We start from the raw sequence: 18,602 nt of genomic DNA, 5'->3' as shown, positions 1-18,602 counted from the left end.
AGTGCCTCAAACACCAATTCTTTTACAACTCACTTCAAAGCAAAGTGAAATCTGACAAAAGCAGTCCATGGGAAGCAGGTGTGCGGCTCACAATCTCTACAGTTCCTGCCGCACAAATATGAACAGACGTGATTAGACGTTGCATAGGGAGGCCACGGCATTCAGAGTACAGACCACAGCTCCAAAGGCCTCAGGGCCAATGTTGAATCTCTATGAGGCAAGTGTCAAGTGCAATTTCACAGAAGAAACATAGGTCCACATATGGGATGACACTTGCCTAAGGTCACATGATTTTAAAAAAAACAAACCACTGGCCAGAGGCCTGGTTTGGGTGGTACCCCACCTTTAATGCCAGCACATGGAAAGCTGAGGCATCACTGTAAGTTGGAGCCAGCCTGATCTACAAAGCAAGTTCCAGGCTAGCCAGAACTCTGACTCAAAAAATAAAACAACAAACACACACATAGAAGCTGGGCAAGGTCTTGGACAACACCACAATTCTAACAGCCCGTTCTTTCCTTCACAAGCCTCCTTAGTTCCAGAGTCCCAAAACTTGTCAGGCCGTACACGGCTTCTGAAACTTTTCTCACTTGCATTTTTACCTGCAACCCTCGGTATGTAGGTATGTAAAAAAGTGTATACAAGTTAAACGCTTTATAATGTAATAAATCATATTTTAGAACAATTCTTCCATGCATACCATCTTTCCATTTAGTGAAGAGGAGGGCAAATTTGCACACCCTGCTTATTTTTACATGAAGAATTAAATCTTGACTGAGTATCTGACACAGACAGAGAACATTTCCAACACTTTGCAGAGTTTATTAGATACTTTGATCTTTCTAATCATTGTTGCTCTTAGTTCTGATTTGCATGAATATACAGTACCAAATGACTGAAATATATTTAGCCATTTTCGGAAATTGTTGGAAATTCTGTCTGAATTTCAAGACCAACTTGACTTGTATTTTTCCCCCTGAAACTCGAGTCAGTGACCTAAACAGCAGGTTTTAAAACAATGCTATATCCCAAAGAAACACCACTTTAATCCTTCCCTCCTGAAGAATGAATAAGGCTCCTCCCATAATTACACCATTGTGTTTCTGCAGAGCAGAACACCCTGTTTGTACAGTAAAAACGCAGCAATCCATAGCCCAGGACAGTGTCTGATCTGAGCCTGGGTGTCGCAGGCAGCACCGAGCAGCACTACATGGGGTGGTGGCACGTATGACGCCAAGAGTTCTTAGTGTTAGAACCAGGGCTGCAGTGAAGCCACAGAAGGCAGCATGGACAAGCTCTGCCAGAAACTCACGTTCATTGAGCATTTTATTTGAAATTAATTTTTGGTCAGTGTACTACTGTCATAGTTTTCATGACCCCACATTCAGTGTGGAACCCCTTATGGGGTCACTACCTAGAACTGAAGAAGCTGCGAACTAGTAGGACCGTGCCTGCTTTGGTGAAGTTAAAGTACAGTCAAAATCAATTGCCTACACTATAACAGGAATTTAAAGCAAATTCTGGAAAATGACACCATCCCTCAAATATGCCCAAGTGTCTACAGAGACAGCTAAAGCCACACAGCCTGTACAGCTGCTCTCAGGGCCAGTGCTGAGATACAGCCTTCACTCGGATTCAAGAAAATTAAAAATTAGTGAAACATAAAACGGACAAAGAGCACTAGTGAGCTTGTGTGGGCCCTGGATAACATGGGTCAGAAATCAATGTGCTTAACCTTTGAGGGTCGGCTCCTACACAGCTAAGCAGCTGCCGGAGCACCGCCCCCGCACCCTACCCACTGCACGGGGTGTCTAAGATGGGGGAGCATCTACCGACCTGCAGACCGTCCTCTCACCTGGGTAACAGAATCCCACGCCCAACGCATACAGCACCCCAGCTCCCCTCACTGTGTCCAAATCTCTCAGAGCTTATGGAACTTTGACCACTTGGCATCAGGGGATGCCTAGATCGACTCCTCGGTCAACCACGGGGAGACCCAGCCATGTCAGGATCTGAGCCACTGACTGAGAGCTGCACTGGAAAGCTAGCATTACTAAGGCTGCCATCACTTGTAATGGAGAAGTGCATATCAACTTCTAAAACAGCGACAGCAGAAGCGATGCTTTGAGCCCAGCCTCTCTGCAGCCTGTGTTGCCTTGTTGATGTATCACAGGGGTTGAGAAGGGAAGTACCGAGGGCCCAGAAAGGATGAACACCAAGTAGCAGACCTACGTAGAAAAGCTGAACCTGGCTGGACAAAAGGGAGCAAACATGCTGTGCGGGAGGGAGGCTGGGAACAAAGCAGAACCAGGCCAAACCCCAGGTCATTCCAAGATCAAAGGACGGAAACTGGAGTGACAGTGACGTTACTATTTAATAAAAAAAAAAAAGTAATCTAAATATTTACCAACCCTGGTTTCAATTTAAACTAAGGTGGAGGGAGTGATCTTAGAGTCTGAGAAAGTCCCTAGCATTCTCCAACACAGGAGGTCATAGCTTAGTGCCACAGGACTCCCTGACCAAACAAGTCCCTTAAAGGGACAGAAAGGCTGACCACAGACAACAGCTGCTGACCCTGCCCCTAGCTACTCCTCGGGAAGAGATTAGCTCCAGGACTCCGGGGCATCTGGAGAGAGGTCACTTGTTTAAGCTCTGGACTCCTCAGAGATCTTCTATGCTACCATAAACAATGGCTAGCACTCAGAAGACAACGGAAGCAGATCCCGCCAGGCCTTTCCCGAACTGGACCACAAGGTGCAAGGTTGGCTCACCTTGCTTCAGCTCACAGACAAGACCATGTCTCTAAGAAGACAGAGGAGGGAAGGAGCCCCCAGAAGGTACCACAAGAAGCAGGGTACATCAGTGAAGTCATGCAAGGGTCATGCCAGCATGACATCAGGGCTGGGGAGGGCGCCTCTTTCTTCTTGTTCTCCTACCCACCTGCCTTTAGCTGTTTTCAATGCTGCAGGGGTGTGGGGGGGACATTGGGGGGGGTTGGGAGGGTGGGGAGGGATGTTGTAAGTCTTCAGTTCTTGGTAGCCTAATCTGTCTTCTAGGACAGGGATGGGAGGCCAGAGAACAGGTGTGGAGAGAATCTGACTGTAAACCTATCTGAACGGTTCAAATTGTAAATTACATACATGCATAGGAGGGGCAGTCCCTAGAGGTCATTTCTGGAACCTGCTCATCTACGCCAAGGAAGAGTTCCAGTCTATAGGATGCAAAGGAGGGCTGTGAACAGCAGTACACTCCTCAGCCAGCTCTGGGAACTGGCCTTCAAAGTGAAGGTCACAGGACTCCCCATAACTCACCAGGTCCCAACAGGGACACTAAATCCAAGCTTACGTAACCTCACCAATGGCCACCCCCCAGTTTTCAGAGAGCTACGATCCTAACACATCCGTTCACGTTCCTCTCAAGAAGCCAGGCTATGCTGAAAATCACTTAAGCTCCGGAAGGAAGGCCAAGAAGCCAGAAGCAAACGATCAAACAGGAAGCAGAAGACAACCTCAGATGGCCTGTTTCCTCTGGGGGGGGGGGGGGGGAGGGGAAGCACTGGGTATTCCTGAACAAATCAGTGACTCCCCTGAGACTGACCAAGCCTTGGGGAGCTAGATCCCTGGCTTCTGTGCACAACATTCCTGCCAGGGCTAGGAGGTCAGCCAAAGCTTCCCAGCAAGTACAGAATACAGCAGGAACTAGGCACACGGGACAGCAAGGGTCCAGCACAGGGCAAAAGCTTCACAAGAGAGCTGGCCCAGCAGCCATCAGCGGGGAGGACAGTCTAGTCCCCGAAAGCTCTAGGAGCTGTGATATCCACACTCTAAGCCTCTGGGGTGCCCAAATACTTTGCCACCAACTGCTAAGAGTAATCCAACTTCAGTGACAACTCCATATTGCACTACTTTTCTTTAATGCCTATACCCCTGAAAATGTTATTATTGAACATGTTTGCTGTGCAGGTGTATGAGTGTGCATACCTGCGAGTGCACACGTGCATGCGTGTAAGCCAGAGAGCATTCTCAGGGGTCTTCTCCAGCTGTTCTTCACCTTATATTTTGAGACGGGATCTCTCACTGAACCGAGGCTCACTGACTTGGCCAGCCAGCACACCCCAAGGATGCTCCTGTCTCTACCTTCTCCCTGCCTCTCACACACACAATGGGACCATAGTTATATGGCAACTGGCTGTTTAAGTAGGTGGGGACTTTACAGATTGATCCATCTTCCTGGCCCAGAGTTCTTATTGCGGGAGGGGGACGGCAGGGTGGGTTTCTTTGAGTGATTGGTGTTTGTCTGTTTGCCTGTTTTGTTCTGTTGTAGTGAGCAAAGAACTCAGGAACTTGTTTATACTAGGTAAGTGTTCTACCACTTACCCAGCCAATTGATGCTCTCATTAAACCCATCTTAGAAAGGGGCACAATAAAGAATAAAGACTGAAGTCAAGGGCTCCTCTGGGGAATGGTAGACACTTGAACCCAGGATCACTGCATGTGGGACAGAGATTCTGAGCCAAAGCTGCTCCCCAGCAACGCAAGGAGGCAAAGCAGAAACCAAGCCTTCCTTGTCCGTACAATGTTGAGATGGCCCCCAGGCTATGAGAGCCCAGAGCAAGCTGATAAAAGTCTCTGCCTCAGTCTCCTCACCCATGAAATGAGAACAGAGGTTGACACGTTGCTGAGTAGTCTATGAGGTTGATTTGGCTTTATCCCAGTGTGTGCTCAGAGTTAGCGGTGTGCCTATTAGCAGCAGGGACAGACATACAAAGCCAGACACACAGAAAGACAACGAAACCCAGGGATCAGAAGGGCCATTGTTCCATGTGAGGTACAGAAAACACGAGCCCTAGATGTGAGGGAACAGGAGCCACGGGCACTGCCGTGCGGACTGCCGGCTAAGTAGATTCACAATTAGCGGTGCAGGGGCACGGTGGCCAGTCAGAGCCAAGGTGCACTGAGCCACAGCACACAAGGCAGAGCCACAGCAGGCAGGCTCCCACAGGCTCTCACATCAGCCACACATAGCCCAGGCTTCTATTCCTTCCAGGAACAGGAAAGGGAAAATGATTAAACCGAAAACTACAAAAGTCCTAAACAGAGGGCATTCCGATTAGTCACAGGTTCAGTCAGGCAGTGTTCTCACACGCCAGGCACGTGCGTCTGACTTCTGAGAACCTGGGAGTTGGGAAGGGAAGAGGAACAGCAAGGAAACCTCAAGGTTCTGAGCCCACTGAAGTCACCCGATGCAAAAATCCCCTCTGCTACCTCTGGAGAAAGAGCCAAGGAAAAGAGAGGCCAAGAGGGAAAACAAAGATCAAATGGGGAAGAGAATGCTGGGAAGCTGAACCAGGGGCAGTAGGGAAAATCTCATCTGTGAGGGAAAATAAGTGGGAAGGCCATCAGCATGATGGCCAAGTGGGAACTCTGCAAGCCTAGCACAAGACTCTAGCATCAGAACAGATGCTGACAGGGCAGCCTGAGCTACAAAGCCAAAAGGAAAAAACAAAGCAAAAGAGAAAGAAGGAAACAAAGAAAGAAAGAAAATCTGCAACCACTTATACATAGAAAAAAAAACTATAATATCACATACTGCTATGTATCTACACCATTACTACACCAAGCACTTTATATAGATATTAACACATTACTCAGCCTTGAAGTAGATATTACTTTAATCCCCATTTTACAGATGGAAAGTAATCTGCCCCAGGCTGTGCACATAGCAAGTGGCAGAGGTGAGACAGTGGGCGCTACCCTGGTGCTCTGCTGTCGCTGTGGTGCTGGAGTGAAGGGGTTTGGGATTCAGTAAAATTCCACAGAATGTCAATATCCACAGTTCTTCCTGCTATGGGCAATACAAGGCACAAAGGGTGAGGCAAGGAGAAAAACCAACTCCTGGAAGCCTCCTCTGATGTCCACATCTATGCTATGACACGTGAACACCCAAGTGCATGCACACGCATATGAACACACATATAATAAATAAAAATTTTAAATATAAAAATAAAGTACATTTGTTCATAGAAAAAAGCAAGGTGTTAGACAGTACTTTCTCAATTTTGTTAATATTCACTTTCAATTAGTAGAACATTGGCGTGCTCTTTTTTTAAATTTTATTTTATTAATTTATTCTTATTACATCTCAATGGTTATCCCATCCCTCATATCCTCCCATTCCTCTGAGGTGCTCTTTTTTACTTCTCTATTCCTTTATATTTTCTAAAAAGTGTCAGTGATAATCAGCAGAGCTGGATATTTCCCCCAACAAATAATGAAATCAGTAATGAGTCTTTATTACTATTAGGCCAAACATGACACTGTTGCCACCGTAGGCCTTTTTGACATGGTCCAACCTCACAGTAGTATTCATTCTGCAGAGGTAAACCGGAACACAGGACTAGAATCCCTCACTAAGGGGTCTGTCCAAAGCTACAATCCACAGTGACGCCCCAGGTATCTCCACAGGCTGGAAGCAGAGACAACGCTATGAGGCCTCTGAGCCACACCACGGGAGTCACACCAAAACGTGTACCTTCCACTTTTGTAGACAAGAAAGCACAGTGCAAGTGTATGAACCATAAGGCAACGGCCAATCGCTTTCACTTTCCTGTTATAGTTTAAGTGTCTTTGAGCTTTTCTCTAAGGAGAATACAATTACAGAGATAATTCCAGACATGCTTTAATGTTGGCACCAATGGCTTCCCAATGAGATTCAACTTGGTCACTTTTATAACACCCACTGGGTGTCCTAGAGTTCAATTAAATTCTGATCCTAGCTAACAGCCCGGAGTTAGTGCAGACCCATCAGTTAAGAGCTATTCCTCCTGGATGGTCCCCACTTCAGAGATTAGCCTTGAAGAGGTCTCTTGGCTACAAATTTGAGGGTTTCTACAATGTCCCCTCAGTCTCAGCAATTTTCTGGAGTGACCTCCTGACCTCAAGAAGCCAACTTCTATGACCATAGGTTTCTTACAAAGGATATAGCGCCAGGACAGCCAAGTAAAAGGGATGCAGAGGGCAAAGGGTAGACAGCTTCCACACCCTCTCCAGGGGTTCCACCTGCCAGCATAGCCCTAGGTCATCCCTAGAAGCCGGAGCTTTTAGGAAGCCTGGCTGACTCCGTCATTGGCTGGTGTCCACCAAACCCCAGAGATCAAGGAAAGAACAGGACGTTCTGCACTTCCATCACACGGCTGGCTCCCCCATCACTGGCTCCACCTATAGCCACCTCAGTGAAATCTCAAGTGTGCTCAAAGGGGCTCTTTATGCTTAAGAGAGACGCACACATCTACACTCCCTACTGTGGGTTAGGTAAATTCTGATATCTGCACCGGAGATGGAAGGCACGGACCAAAGTCAAGACCTCTAACTCAATACTATTTCCAGGTACAGCACTGTCTCAGCATGCAGAAGACCAACGCTCCTAGCATTCCATTCAACAAGGCAGTCGCCCCTCCCTCCCCAGACATGGAGCCTACTACCTATGTAAGCACTGTTGACCCAGCTCACCGACACCAAACACACGCTAGGTCGTTCTCACGCTGCCCTTCTCCCAGATCTGTCCAGTGACATCGCAAGGCACTGAGGAGCAGAGAAACTGGTCTGCAGGAAGGGACAGAGATGAAGCCTTTGGCCAAGCCCATGCTGACTTTGTGTTTTACTTACAGGCGCCGCGCTAAAGGTGACAGCACCCTGCTCCAGAAGGAGAAGCAGACAATGTACTTGAAAAACAGCAGGGCTGAGAAAGGCAAATGTCCAATGGGCTTCTGGGGGGGGGGGCCGTTTAATGGATAATGATCCCATATGACTTCCGAGGAGTGGCTAACAGGAGCCAAGTGGGTACCATGACCACTTCTGGGCCAGGACTCCGCCCACCACACTGGCGTCATTCTTCCCCATTCCTTAAACTGAAAGATTCTTCCAATCCACACATCACATAAAATCTACTGTAATATTAGATTCTTGGGTCCCCTCCCAAAGGATGGTATTATTCACTTGGTCGTGCACATGGCTCCAAGATGTGTAAAACACAAAACAAGCATTATTTTGCACTTGGGCTCCCTTGAGCTCTCCCCTCCTTTACCTCCACCCTACAAAGATACTGGCAAAGCTTTCTGCAGCCTCACTGACAGTTTGGGACCAGCTACAAACTCAGGTCCCATTCATATCAGTGTCTGGGGCTCTCCCATGACAAGGCAACGCCCAGGGCAGCTCTGGTCCATCCTCTACTCCCCAGCCTGGGCTTCCTGGCCCTGCCTGCACAATAAAGTGCTTCAAGAGCTCAGAAGCCTCACCTCGGTCTCCCCCGTGGAGCTCCCCATCATGCCTCACTCGCTGAGAAGCTCTGCTCCATGTGAGCTGCAATGACTAGTTTGTTCCTAGCTCCAGTGCCTTCGCCCGGGCTGTTCCGCGGGGCTGGTATGTGCAGTCACTACAGTTCCCTTTGTGCATCGCTTAAATGCCCAGTTTCAAGCAGGCTATGGAGTTCCTCTGTCCTCGCTTCAAAAAGGAAGTCTCCTCCTGTGATCGCACACAACACCTAGTCTGTGGTTTTGATTACACCAAAACCCTTTTTCCATTCCACCACAGGGACACCCATTCACGGCTTATCTACACATCGCCATTATAAGTTTCAAGGAACAAAAACTAAATTAGGTGTTCCTTTGTGACATGTATACAATAGCTACCCAGCAGTATCGCAAATAAGGAAAGCCCCGTGTTTTAATGAACTGCGTGCCGTGTGTTCAAAACTATCTACAAGTTTTAGCTGCAGCAACTATCAGACACCTACTTGGCAAATACAAGTGTGAAATGTTTCCCCTCCCAAGCCCAGCTTCCCTGCTCAATCACCCAACGTTAAGCACTGCCCGAGGCCTTGGCTTTTGACCTGGTGGCTGCCCCGTATTTTGCTTTTAGCAGAAGCGAGAAGGTGGAAAGATCTGGGGAAGCCGTGCAAGCATTCAGGCCATGCCAGCATAGACCACATACATGCAAAGGAAAATGAAGCGATGTCTGTGGCTAGCCACCTGTCACGCGGCCAGTGCCAGGAAGTCACAGCTGTTGCTTTCTATAATGTGGATAATTCACATGACTGTGACGGGGACTTCCAGCTCCCGAGGGTCATAAGAATAGTGGGAAATGGGTGCCCCCCCCCATCTCCTTATACTGTGAGACAGAGAGTGCAGGGAGTACTTCAAACCCCGCCCCCCCCCCTTAGAGGAATCTTGGAAAGCCACGTTATGTTTGTGTGTACGCACAGAGGAGGTGTCTTGGCAAGCCATGAGGACTGAAAGGAGTTCTTCCTCTTTGGCTCTCTGTGGCGTATGACACACAGTTTCTTTGTAAAGTGTTCACCACTCAGACTAACTTAATCAGCAGGTTAAGAAAAGGTATCTAATTGGTGTCTTTTTGGTGAATTAAAAGCAATTTTTCTTCCTTCATATCTCTATCATGCCAAAATCTTAGAGCATAGCCTTTTTGGGGGAGGAAGGGATGTCTCACTATATAGTCCTGGCTGGCCTAGAGCTCACTGTGTAGAGCAGGCTAGCCTAGAACCACCTGCCCCTGTCTCCTGAGTGTTGACAACAGAGGTGAACCACCATGCCCAGACAGAAAAAGCATTTCTCAACCTTCTCACACTCATTGAATTCCCACAGATGGCGGCACACACCTGCAACTCCAGCTTTCCTGAGCCTGAGGCAGGAGGGCTACAGATCTAATTTTTATTTTTTTTATTACATGTGTATGGGTGTTTCACCTGCCTGTATGTATGTGCATCGCTTGCCCGCCTAATCCCATGGAAGCCAGGAGACTCTCTGGAACTGGAGTTAAGAGACAGTTGTGAGACATGGCATGAGTCCTGGGAACAGAACCTGGGTCCTCTGCAAACGCAGCAAGTGCTCTTAACGTGAGAGCCATCTTTCCTGACTTGGGATTGTAAATGTAGAGCTTGATTAGACTACAGAATGAGTTCGAGGCCAGCATGAACTACATAGTGAGACCCTGTCTCAAGTAAGAAGGAGGGAGGGAGCGAGAGAGGGAGGGAGGGAGGGAGGGAGGGAGGGAGGGAAGGAGGGAGGGAGGGACAGTAGGCAATATCTGGAGATTTTTCTGGGTTATCTTTTTGACTAACAACAAAAATCTACTTTCACTTGATTTTTAAGTAGATAAGATGGAGCAAGAATTTTAAAAAGACAAATCAAATATAAAACTTGCCTTCAACTGATGAAAGAGAAAGCAGTGCTTAAAGTTGGGTGATTGAGCAGGGAAGCTGGGCTTTGGAGGAGAAACATTTCACACTTGTATTTGCCAAGTAGGTGTCTGATAGTTGCTGCATCTTGCTATAGCAATAGAAAGTAGAATAAGATACTCATGAAATAAATGGTTCTAAATAATTCACATATTGTGATGTTTAAAGTATGACACACATCACTGGGTGGTGGAAGCACTGGCTGTCGGAACGCAACTGACTCCGCCTTTGGAAAGAGATTCGTGATTCAGCATATGCTGAAAATGATCACCAAGACGTCCTCTCAATGCCTCAGTTTCCCCTGTTCTCCTTGTTGCTGGCATCCTCTCTCCATAACTAGTTTTGCCACCTTTGGAGAGAAACAGAACCCGGAGAGGCCAGTAGACCACACAGTCTCTCACCAGTCCAGAGAAGGGCAGAAGGTCTACAAGGGAATGAACGTTGGCAAGAGTAACTTTCCACCCTAATATAAAGAAAAAGGGGGGGGGGGGGGACAGAGAGATGTCTTAACTGAACCTGAGTTCAGGCCCCAGGACCCTAATACCCCAGCACCCACGTTAGGCAGCTCACAACTGCCTGTAACTCCAGGTCCAGGTGAGCTAATACCTTCCTCTTCCTCCAGCCTACACACACACACACACACACACACACACACACACACACACACACACACACACGAGGGGGGGGGGCAGGGAGGGAAGGAGGGAGGGAGGGAGGAGAGAGACATAAGAAAAAGCCTGGATTCCAGTTCAGGCCTTCTTTCCTTCACATTTTAAAAGCCTCTTCTATTCCAGGTCTGGCTTTGGAACTGGGCCTCCAACAGTGAACAATGTCCACACATAATGTCACCCTAATGGCTGCTAGGAATGTGCTGCCCCTGACTCCTGCAGGCCCCAGCATCCTTCTGGGCTCAGCTTCCCCATAGGCACAGCAAAGAGCCGAATAGCCAGAGGACCGTCTCTAGATCACTGGACCGAGAACAACATCCCTCCTGCGGTAGCCACCGTTCTGAGGTCAGGTTCATGCCACATCAGAGAGCTGGGGAAGTAGACCTGCAGGTGTGAGCACTGGGCGTGAGCGGGCGTGAGTGGGCGTGCAGCAAGTGTGGATGGTGGAAACCTTCCAGGAGCAAGGATGGTTGTGAGGTCCTTGTCAATGCAAAGCAACTCCAACAGGATAGGAGGGTCCCAGGGTGAGCAAAGGAACGCTCTTCAATCTTGGTGATGCCAGCTCAGTTTCCTCTCCACTAAACACTCTGAGGACATCACCAGGGACCCCTCCAGGCCCTAATACTACAGACTCTGTTTTCCTGTCATGAAATTTTATTTCATCCAAACATCCCTTAGCATAAATAAAGAGAAGCCTGGTGGCCAATTAGACCCTCACTAACCAAAGCATATAAAGTGATAATTACACCAAGTCCTAAGGAAATACAGACACTTTTTGTTTTGTTTTGTTTTGATTTTTTGGTTTTTTTGCGTGCCTACAACTACAGACTGGCTGGGTACCTTGATGAACCACCACGCCCCCTCCCGAAAGTTCTTCCAAAAGAAAATGTCGCTGTCTATCTTTACAGAAGGAATGGCTTCCTTGCTTCCTTCTCTTTCCCTCCTTGCATTAATGTGACTGCCAGTGGCTTAGCCTCTACCTCCCAAGAGAACCCAGTCAAGCCCATCCTCCTGTATCCTCCCTCCCACAGGATGGAGATGATGCCGATCCTTCTTCCTCAAAGGCCCCTCCTACCCCTTCCATCATCAACACCAGAACCGGGAGCTCCCTAGTATAGGACTTGGGAATAGCAGAGAAATAGAAAGGGCATTTCTGGAGTGGTTATGGTGTTGGTTGGTTTGATTTGTTGTTTTGGTTAAACAAAGGCTGTAGCCCAGGTTAACTTGGAACTCACTATGCAGCCCAGGCTGGCCTTGAGCTAACAACAGCTACCCTCCCCCCCTTACCCTCCCCCTCCGGGCCCATCTTAGCCTCCTGGTGCTGGGGATTATCAGAGTGGTTAGAAACTTGGTTTCATCCATTCGATGTGAAATGTTACTGTCTGGCTATGAAAAGAACAATAATAATAACAAACCTTTTTAGCACACCTCCACAGCACACAGTGCCAAGCACTCACATGCTTTATCTCTCATAATTGTGATAATACGTACAAGAAGTAGCTTGGCCACATTTTCCTCCATAGCACAAGTAAGAAAAGTGGTTTAAAGATTGGTTTTCTCTCTACACCAGGCACTTTTATTAGTGACTGAAATGTTGTTATAGCCAAGGGTTTGTAAACCAAGTGAGGGAGGGCTCCTGGAGAGGGCTGGCAACTGAGACAGGAAATAGGAGAACCCAGACTGGGAACTGTCTCTTTTTTGGGATCCCACACAGTGCCAAGGGAGAAAAGACAATAAACTGGAGACCCTGGGGGTTTAGGGGAGAGGGAATGGAAACTGGGTCTCCTGAGTTCGAGGAGGCAGGCCAAAGGATCCTCAAGATAAGATGGCCGGCCCCAAGAACTCAGGTTGCCTGGGGTATCTCCAAAACGTCCTTTGGTGGATTCAATTTCTTTCTCTTACAAAGAGAGCCGTGTCAGTAGCTGGCAGACGAGAGAGCCAGCCTAACCTCTCTGCTTGCCCATCAGGGTTCCATTACGTCGAGCACTCACCCACAAAGCCTCCAAACACACAGAACTCTGGCTGTCTGCAGGTGTCTTGATTAAACCCCACTCTAGAGTGTTCAGGCAGCCCTTCCTCTGCTCAAGCGCTGGGCATGAGAGGGGCTGATGTCTCCATGGGTAGTTGGCTGTTTTTCAAACTCTTGACTGAGCTGGGTGTAGTGGTGCATGCCTTTAATCCCAGCACTCTGGAGGCAGAGGCAGGTGGATCACTGTGAGTTCAAGGCCAGCCTGGTCTACAAAGCAAGTCCAGGACAGCCAAGGGTACACAGAGAAACCCTGTCTCCAAAAACAAAATAAATAAATAAATAAATAAATAAATAAAACTCTTGACTGGCTATTTGTCAATTTTCAAATCTCTGTAAAACTTTAGAATACATTTTTATTTTATGGATGTGAGTGCTTTGCCTGCTTGTACGTATGTATACACACTATGTTCATGCCCGGGTCCACGGAGAACAGAAAAGGGCATCCCATGCCTGGACCTGGAGTTACAGGAAGTTGTGAGCAGCTATGTCGGTGCTGGGAACCCAATCTGGGCCATCTGTAAGAGCAGCCAGCACGCTTAACCAGGAATCTTGCCTCCAGCCCCTCTTGGTAGTATTCCTGCTATTACTCCACGGGATGTTTTTATGAGATGCTTATTCTTGGCTCCCAGTAGATGTGAGAATACAGAACAGATGAGTCACAAAGGGGAGAGTGCAGGACCATGAGTCCTTAACTGAAAAGCTGGTCGTAGCTGGGTGGTTCCAGAAAGGCAGCAGAGAGCATTCAACATACACTGTGTCACAGTGAGAAACTGACCGTGCTGGGTGACGGCAGCAAAGCATACAGATTTTCAACCTGCAGGAGAGCAGACCTGCACTTGAACATCTCACTCTGGGGCAGGCTGTGTGTGACCCTCACCAGAGTATATCAAAAAAACAAAAAACAAAAAAACAAAAAAACTCAGTTTTCAGAGCATTCTGCATTTGAGAAACGTCCAAAAAGGATTTCAGCGATGCCCAAATGCCTCAGATACTAGGGGGCAAAAAGAAAACTAACCCGATAAAGGATATCAGAAAGACAAACAGCCAATCTTACAAAACCCAAAGATGGTAACAAATTAAAATAAGGTACCAACACCTGCCTAACAAATTAGCAATTAATTTTTTTATTTTCATGGGGAAAAAAAAAACTAAGAGTGACAGGTGAGTGCTTTAGACCACTGCTATAAGAGTACATACAAGCCAGGAAGACCTTCAGACCAGAGGGGTTACCGATGGCCTAACAATGCAAACAGCACTGGCCTGCAAGTGGCTTCTCCAAAAACCAGTTTCTACTCAAGTCATCAAGTATCAGACCAAGCCTTGGGGACAAAGGTGTTCACTGAAACAATGGAGCCTTAAATCTCATTTTTAAACAATTACTAATAACTACAGCCTCCCCAGAAGGAGGCACAGTGAGGCAAACATGGTGATGCCACTGCAAGACACCTTTTCAATGTATCAGGAAGAGAGACTACATAACAAAGGTGAAGGGGACGGAGGCTATAAAACTCCCCGAAGTGAGATATTATCCAAGGTCAAGATGCACTAAGAATGGAATGCTAACTGAGGCAAGTGCCTCTGGGGGAGAGAGCAGGGGTAATTCTCTCCCCCCTCCCACACCAGCTGTGGGAGGGGCTCTTCACAACTACAAGGCAGAGGGAGTCTCACCCGCTGTGACTCCTCATAAACATTTTAGAATGAAAAGAAACTTCTTTCCGAACAGGGTGGGGGGAACGGTTTAGAATGCACTTTGGAACTGAACAGACAAGCCAGAATGGCAAAGCCCAGGTAACACCGAGGGATCTTCCCACTTCTCAAAGGCTCCTCGTCCCCAGCCATAAGCACACAGGAATAAAATCAGGTCCTGAGGAATTACACGGATTAAGTGATCTGCGTGCAAAGGCCATCACCTGCCATCAAATAGGCTATAATAAGCACTGAATTCCCTCTTCCAAAAACTCGCAGCTGCCACACTAACCCTTCAGTCTTACACCAGATCTCTCTGTTGTTGGTTGGTTTGTCTGCTTGTTGAGACAAGGTCTCTCTGTGTATGTAGCCCTGCCTGTCCTGAAGCTTACTCTGTAGACCGGGCTGGTCTCAAACTCACAGAGATAAGCCTGCTTCTGGCCCCAAGTGCTGGGATTAAAGGTGTGGGCCACCATGCCCAGCATTCTTACAATAGATATTTTACTCTCTTGGCTTAGCAGCCCTAAAACCTTAACCAACTCCTTGTTGTATATGACGTTTTCCATACATTAAGACTGTACAGTATTAAATAAGTAAATATGACATAAACAACACATATTATAATTTCAGGAGTAAGGACAAAAATTGCATAGATGCCATTTACATGGAAATAAAAGAAAATACAATTTAAAAATCTTTATCAGTTCCTACTGTGCAAATGTGCAAAGACATCACTAAGAAACATAGTTTTAACTAATGACAAGTTAGATCATTCTTTTGTTTCTTTTTATTTATTTATTTTTCTTTTTTTAGTGCTAAGGATTGAACCCTAAACGTGACAGGCAGCAGGTAGGCAGGTAAGTGTTCTGCCACTGAGCAACACCCAGAAGCCACAGCGTGATGATGCCAACTTTTGATTTTAGCCCTTCAAAATTACACCAGATTGCTTTTTAAATAATGTAATTAAAATGGCCCAACATGTAATAAGACTTCAACATCAAAGCCAAACTATTCTTTAAAAAAGTAAAAATGGAAGTTTTCTGTCTGAATCACCTGAACTGTGGCGTCTCGCATTCGAATCCAACTCCTCCCTAGGTTTCCCTGCCTCATTCTTTCCTGGCGGGATAGAGAGAAAGAGACGACAGCCATGGGTAACATTTTTCATGTCCTCTTTAAATTTGGAGTAAGCATGAAATCCCTAGTTTCAGACAGTGCTTTTTTTTTTTCCAAAACACTGCACCCAATGTCTCTGTATCATGTGGACATTTGGCCAGGCACAGGCAGCCACAGGAGAACCCAGAATTTAATCAAACGTATCTTCAGCATCTAAATGAGGAATCTGAGGCTGGCTGGATGCCCACAGAGCCCAGGGACTGTGCGTCTCCCCCAGCACCAGCCCTGGACCTGTCTCACGCACGTCTCTACACGAGGGCTGTGCCCGCTGACAGGAACACTGAGAAACCAAGAAGCCCTGAGGTTCCGGAGCAGGGAGCCTAAGAGCAGAAACAAGGCAAGGCAAGGCAAGGCACCTCTGGAGCTTGTAGAGTGGTTCCCTTAGACAGTTTACAACAAAGGAAGTGAAAGAGATTTGCCACCCACCCACTGTGAGGCTTTCTGCACTGTGTGGCTCAGACAACAACTCCACGCTCACGATGTGATGTGTGGGTATTTTAAGTCAGGGGGCCGAGGCTGACTTCTGCTCTGTTTCCCCAGCTAAAGCACACAGCAGGTTTCTATATGGGCTCCCATCTCTCCCTGCTTCTCCGCTTGGATTCCAGAGAGATCAGATGCCAGCTGTTCCGGGATCATCATCCAAAGCCTGCCAGCAAATCTGCATTTTAGGTACACAGTTCTACAGGGTCTATTACAACACAAATCTGAACCTTTATCTTTTCCATCTTAGAGACTTCATCCTTCTTAAGCATTAACTGTCACCAAAAAGGTTACTAACAGCACAGCTAGGTAAGACTTTTCCTCAGTCACACTGCAGGCCCTGATGCCCGGATGTTGTTCAGAAACCCAGCAAAACAAACCCACTCTAGGAGCGGACTTCTGATTGATGGCTGACTGCATGCCTCGGGAGCTAAACTATAACAATGTGGCTGCCAGGTTAAGCCCCCCCACCCCACCCCAACTCTGCAACAAGTGATTAATTCTAGCCTCATTATAACCTGCAGGCTCAGGTCTAGTTTGAACCTATTGTACTTACGGGTCCCAGGAAGGAAAAAAAAAAAAAAACAACAGCACGCACATGAAAATCTCCCATCCAATAAAATTTGTCACTAGCTTCCCTTTCCCCTAGGTAGATGTCTGAAGGAAATGTGGGTCTGTTAATAAATACTCAGGAGACACATTATCTATCTGTGCCAGTCCCTTCCTAACGTGTGCTGAGTCCTAGGAGAAAGTAAAGGCCAAATGACAAGCCAGTTTCAAAGCTCTAAATGACTGGAATGTTCTCGGGAAGGAAGAGCAGGACCGGTATTTTATAGAGGAGACAGTCGCTGTTGGAAGCCTTCCAGCTGCTTATTATTTGGGCCTGAAGAGGAGCCACCCCTGAAGGCAAGCTTGGCAGAGCCTGCTGACGTAAGAACCAGCCTGTGGTAACCCCAAATGGCCAGGAAGGCTTAACTCTTTTTTTAACTACGGCAACGAGGTGGCAATTAAGAGGGGGGAAACAATGATTAAGAATCTCTGGCGTGTGACTTATAAAAACAGGAGTGCAAGGTAGAACTTCCTTAAGTAAAAGGTAGATCTCTTAGGTCTCTGCTAGAAACTCCCGCTCATAGCTCCCAGTTGAGGACAACACACCAGAGTCTCAGCTGGTGGCTTCCACCCTGACCACAGAGGGTTCCTTTTGTGATAACAGGATTTGATACAAAGAAAAGAGCAGTGTACATTACAGATCCGGGTTATATGGGATGGAGTGGGAAATTCCTGACTTACTACAAGAATCCATAACCACCTGCAAAGACTGGTACTTTCGAGGCTTTAATAGAATGAAAAGGATAAAAGAAAATTAGGAGAGTGAGGAAAGCGGCAATAAAGCAGAACCTGGTCCAGCGTGTCAAGATCTTCGGCTGGAGAGGCCTTTGAGGACCAGGACGGTAGAAAGGAATCTGAGGCTGGGGAGAAGGCGCCCCCAGGAAAGCGACACCCAGAAGAGTCCGAGTTGGGGTTCCGCGGTCCTTAGAACAGGCTGAGGAGGAGAGGCGGGAACCCGGCTGGCGGGAGAGGAGGGACCCGAGCTGTGCTGCGCGCCGCACCCTGCCCGGGCCACCCCGGGACACCCAGATGTTGAGAGCCAGATCCGGTAGCAGACAGAGCGCGGCGCGCGCAACTCAGGGCTGTGGTCTCGACCCGTCCAGACCCGTCATGTCCCACGCTCCCTTTCCCGGGCTGACCCAACTCAGCACCTGGAGTTCCCACCCGGACCGTGCACTCACCGGGGGCCACCAGAGGCGAACTCACGGCGCCTCCCACGAACGCCGCAGCAGCGAGCGCAGCAGACCCCGGGAGTCCCCACGGAGCCATCGCCTCGTCCCTGTGCCCTCCTCGCCCCGGCCGCCGCGGCCCGGGTCCAAGTAGATAGTGCAGCTCGAGAGCCGCCCCACTGATTGTGTAGTGAGTGGAGCTCGGCCCCAGCGAGCCCCTAGCTGATCCGCTTGGACCCGCCGAGGACCCGCCCACCGCGCGGAAGCCCCGCCTCTCCCCGCCGCGCCCGGATCCCCAGAGACCTGGCCCCGCCCACCGCACGAAAGCCCCGCCTTTCCCCGCCGCGCCCGGATCCCCTGAGACCTGGCCCCGCCCACCACGCAGAAGCCCCGCCTCTCCCCACCGCGCCCGGGTCCCCTAAGGCCAGGCCCCGCCCCCGCAGGCAGGACCCCGCCCCCGAGTCCTGGCCACGCCTCTCCCTGCCACTCCCCATTCCCCTCTGAACCGTTGAGTAACGTCAGCAGCGGAGGAAACGCCGT

General features: G+C 48.4%; 1 protein-coding gene across 3 annotated transcripts in view; it reads right to left on the bottom strand.

Moving 5' to 3' along the window:
* RELL1 (RELT like 1) overlaps nt 1-18,318 on the bottom strand; it is a 98,173-nt gene extending 79,855 nt beyond the window's left edge. For all 3 annotated transcript variants that reach the window (XM_084799103.1, XM_084799101.1, XM_084799102.1), the window contains exon 1: nt 18,075-18,318. In XM_084799103.1, the coding sequence (XP_084655229.1) occupies nt 18,075-18,162 (88 nt within the window). In that variant the 5' untranslated portion in view covers nt 18,163-18,318. The remainder of the gene's footprint in view (nt 1-18,074) is intronic.
* Nucleotides 18,319-18,602: the final 284 nt, after the last annotated feature.

Source organism: Acomys minous (genome assembly GCF_964271855.1).
Source record: "Acomys minous genome assembly, chromosome: 10".
NCBI classification, from domain to species: domain Eukaryota; kingdom Metazoa; phylum Chordata; class Mammalia; order Rodentia; family Muridae; genus Acomys; species Acomys minous.
Note: the sequence above shows the minus strand (reverse complement) of the source record. Positions and strands in the feature narration are given on the sequence as shown.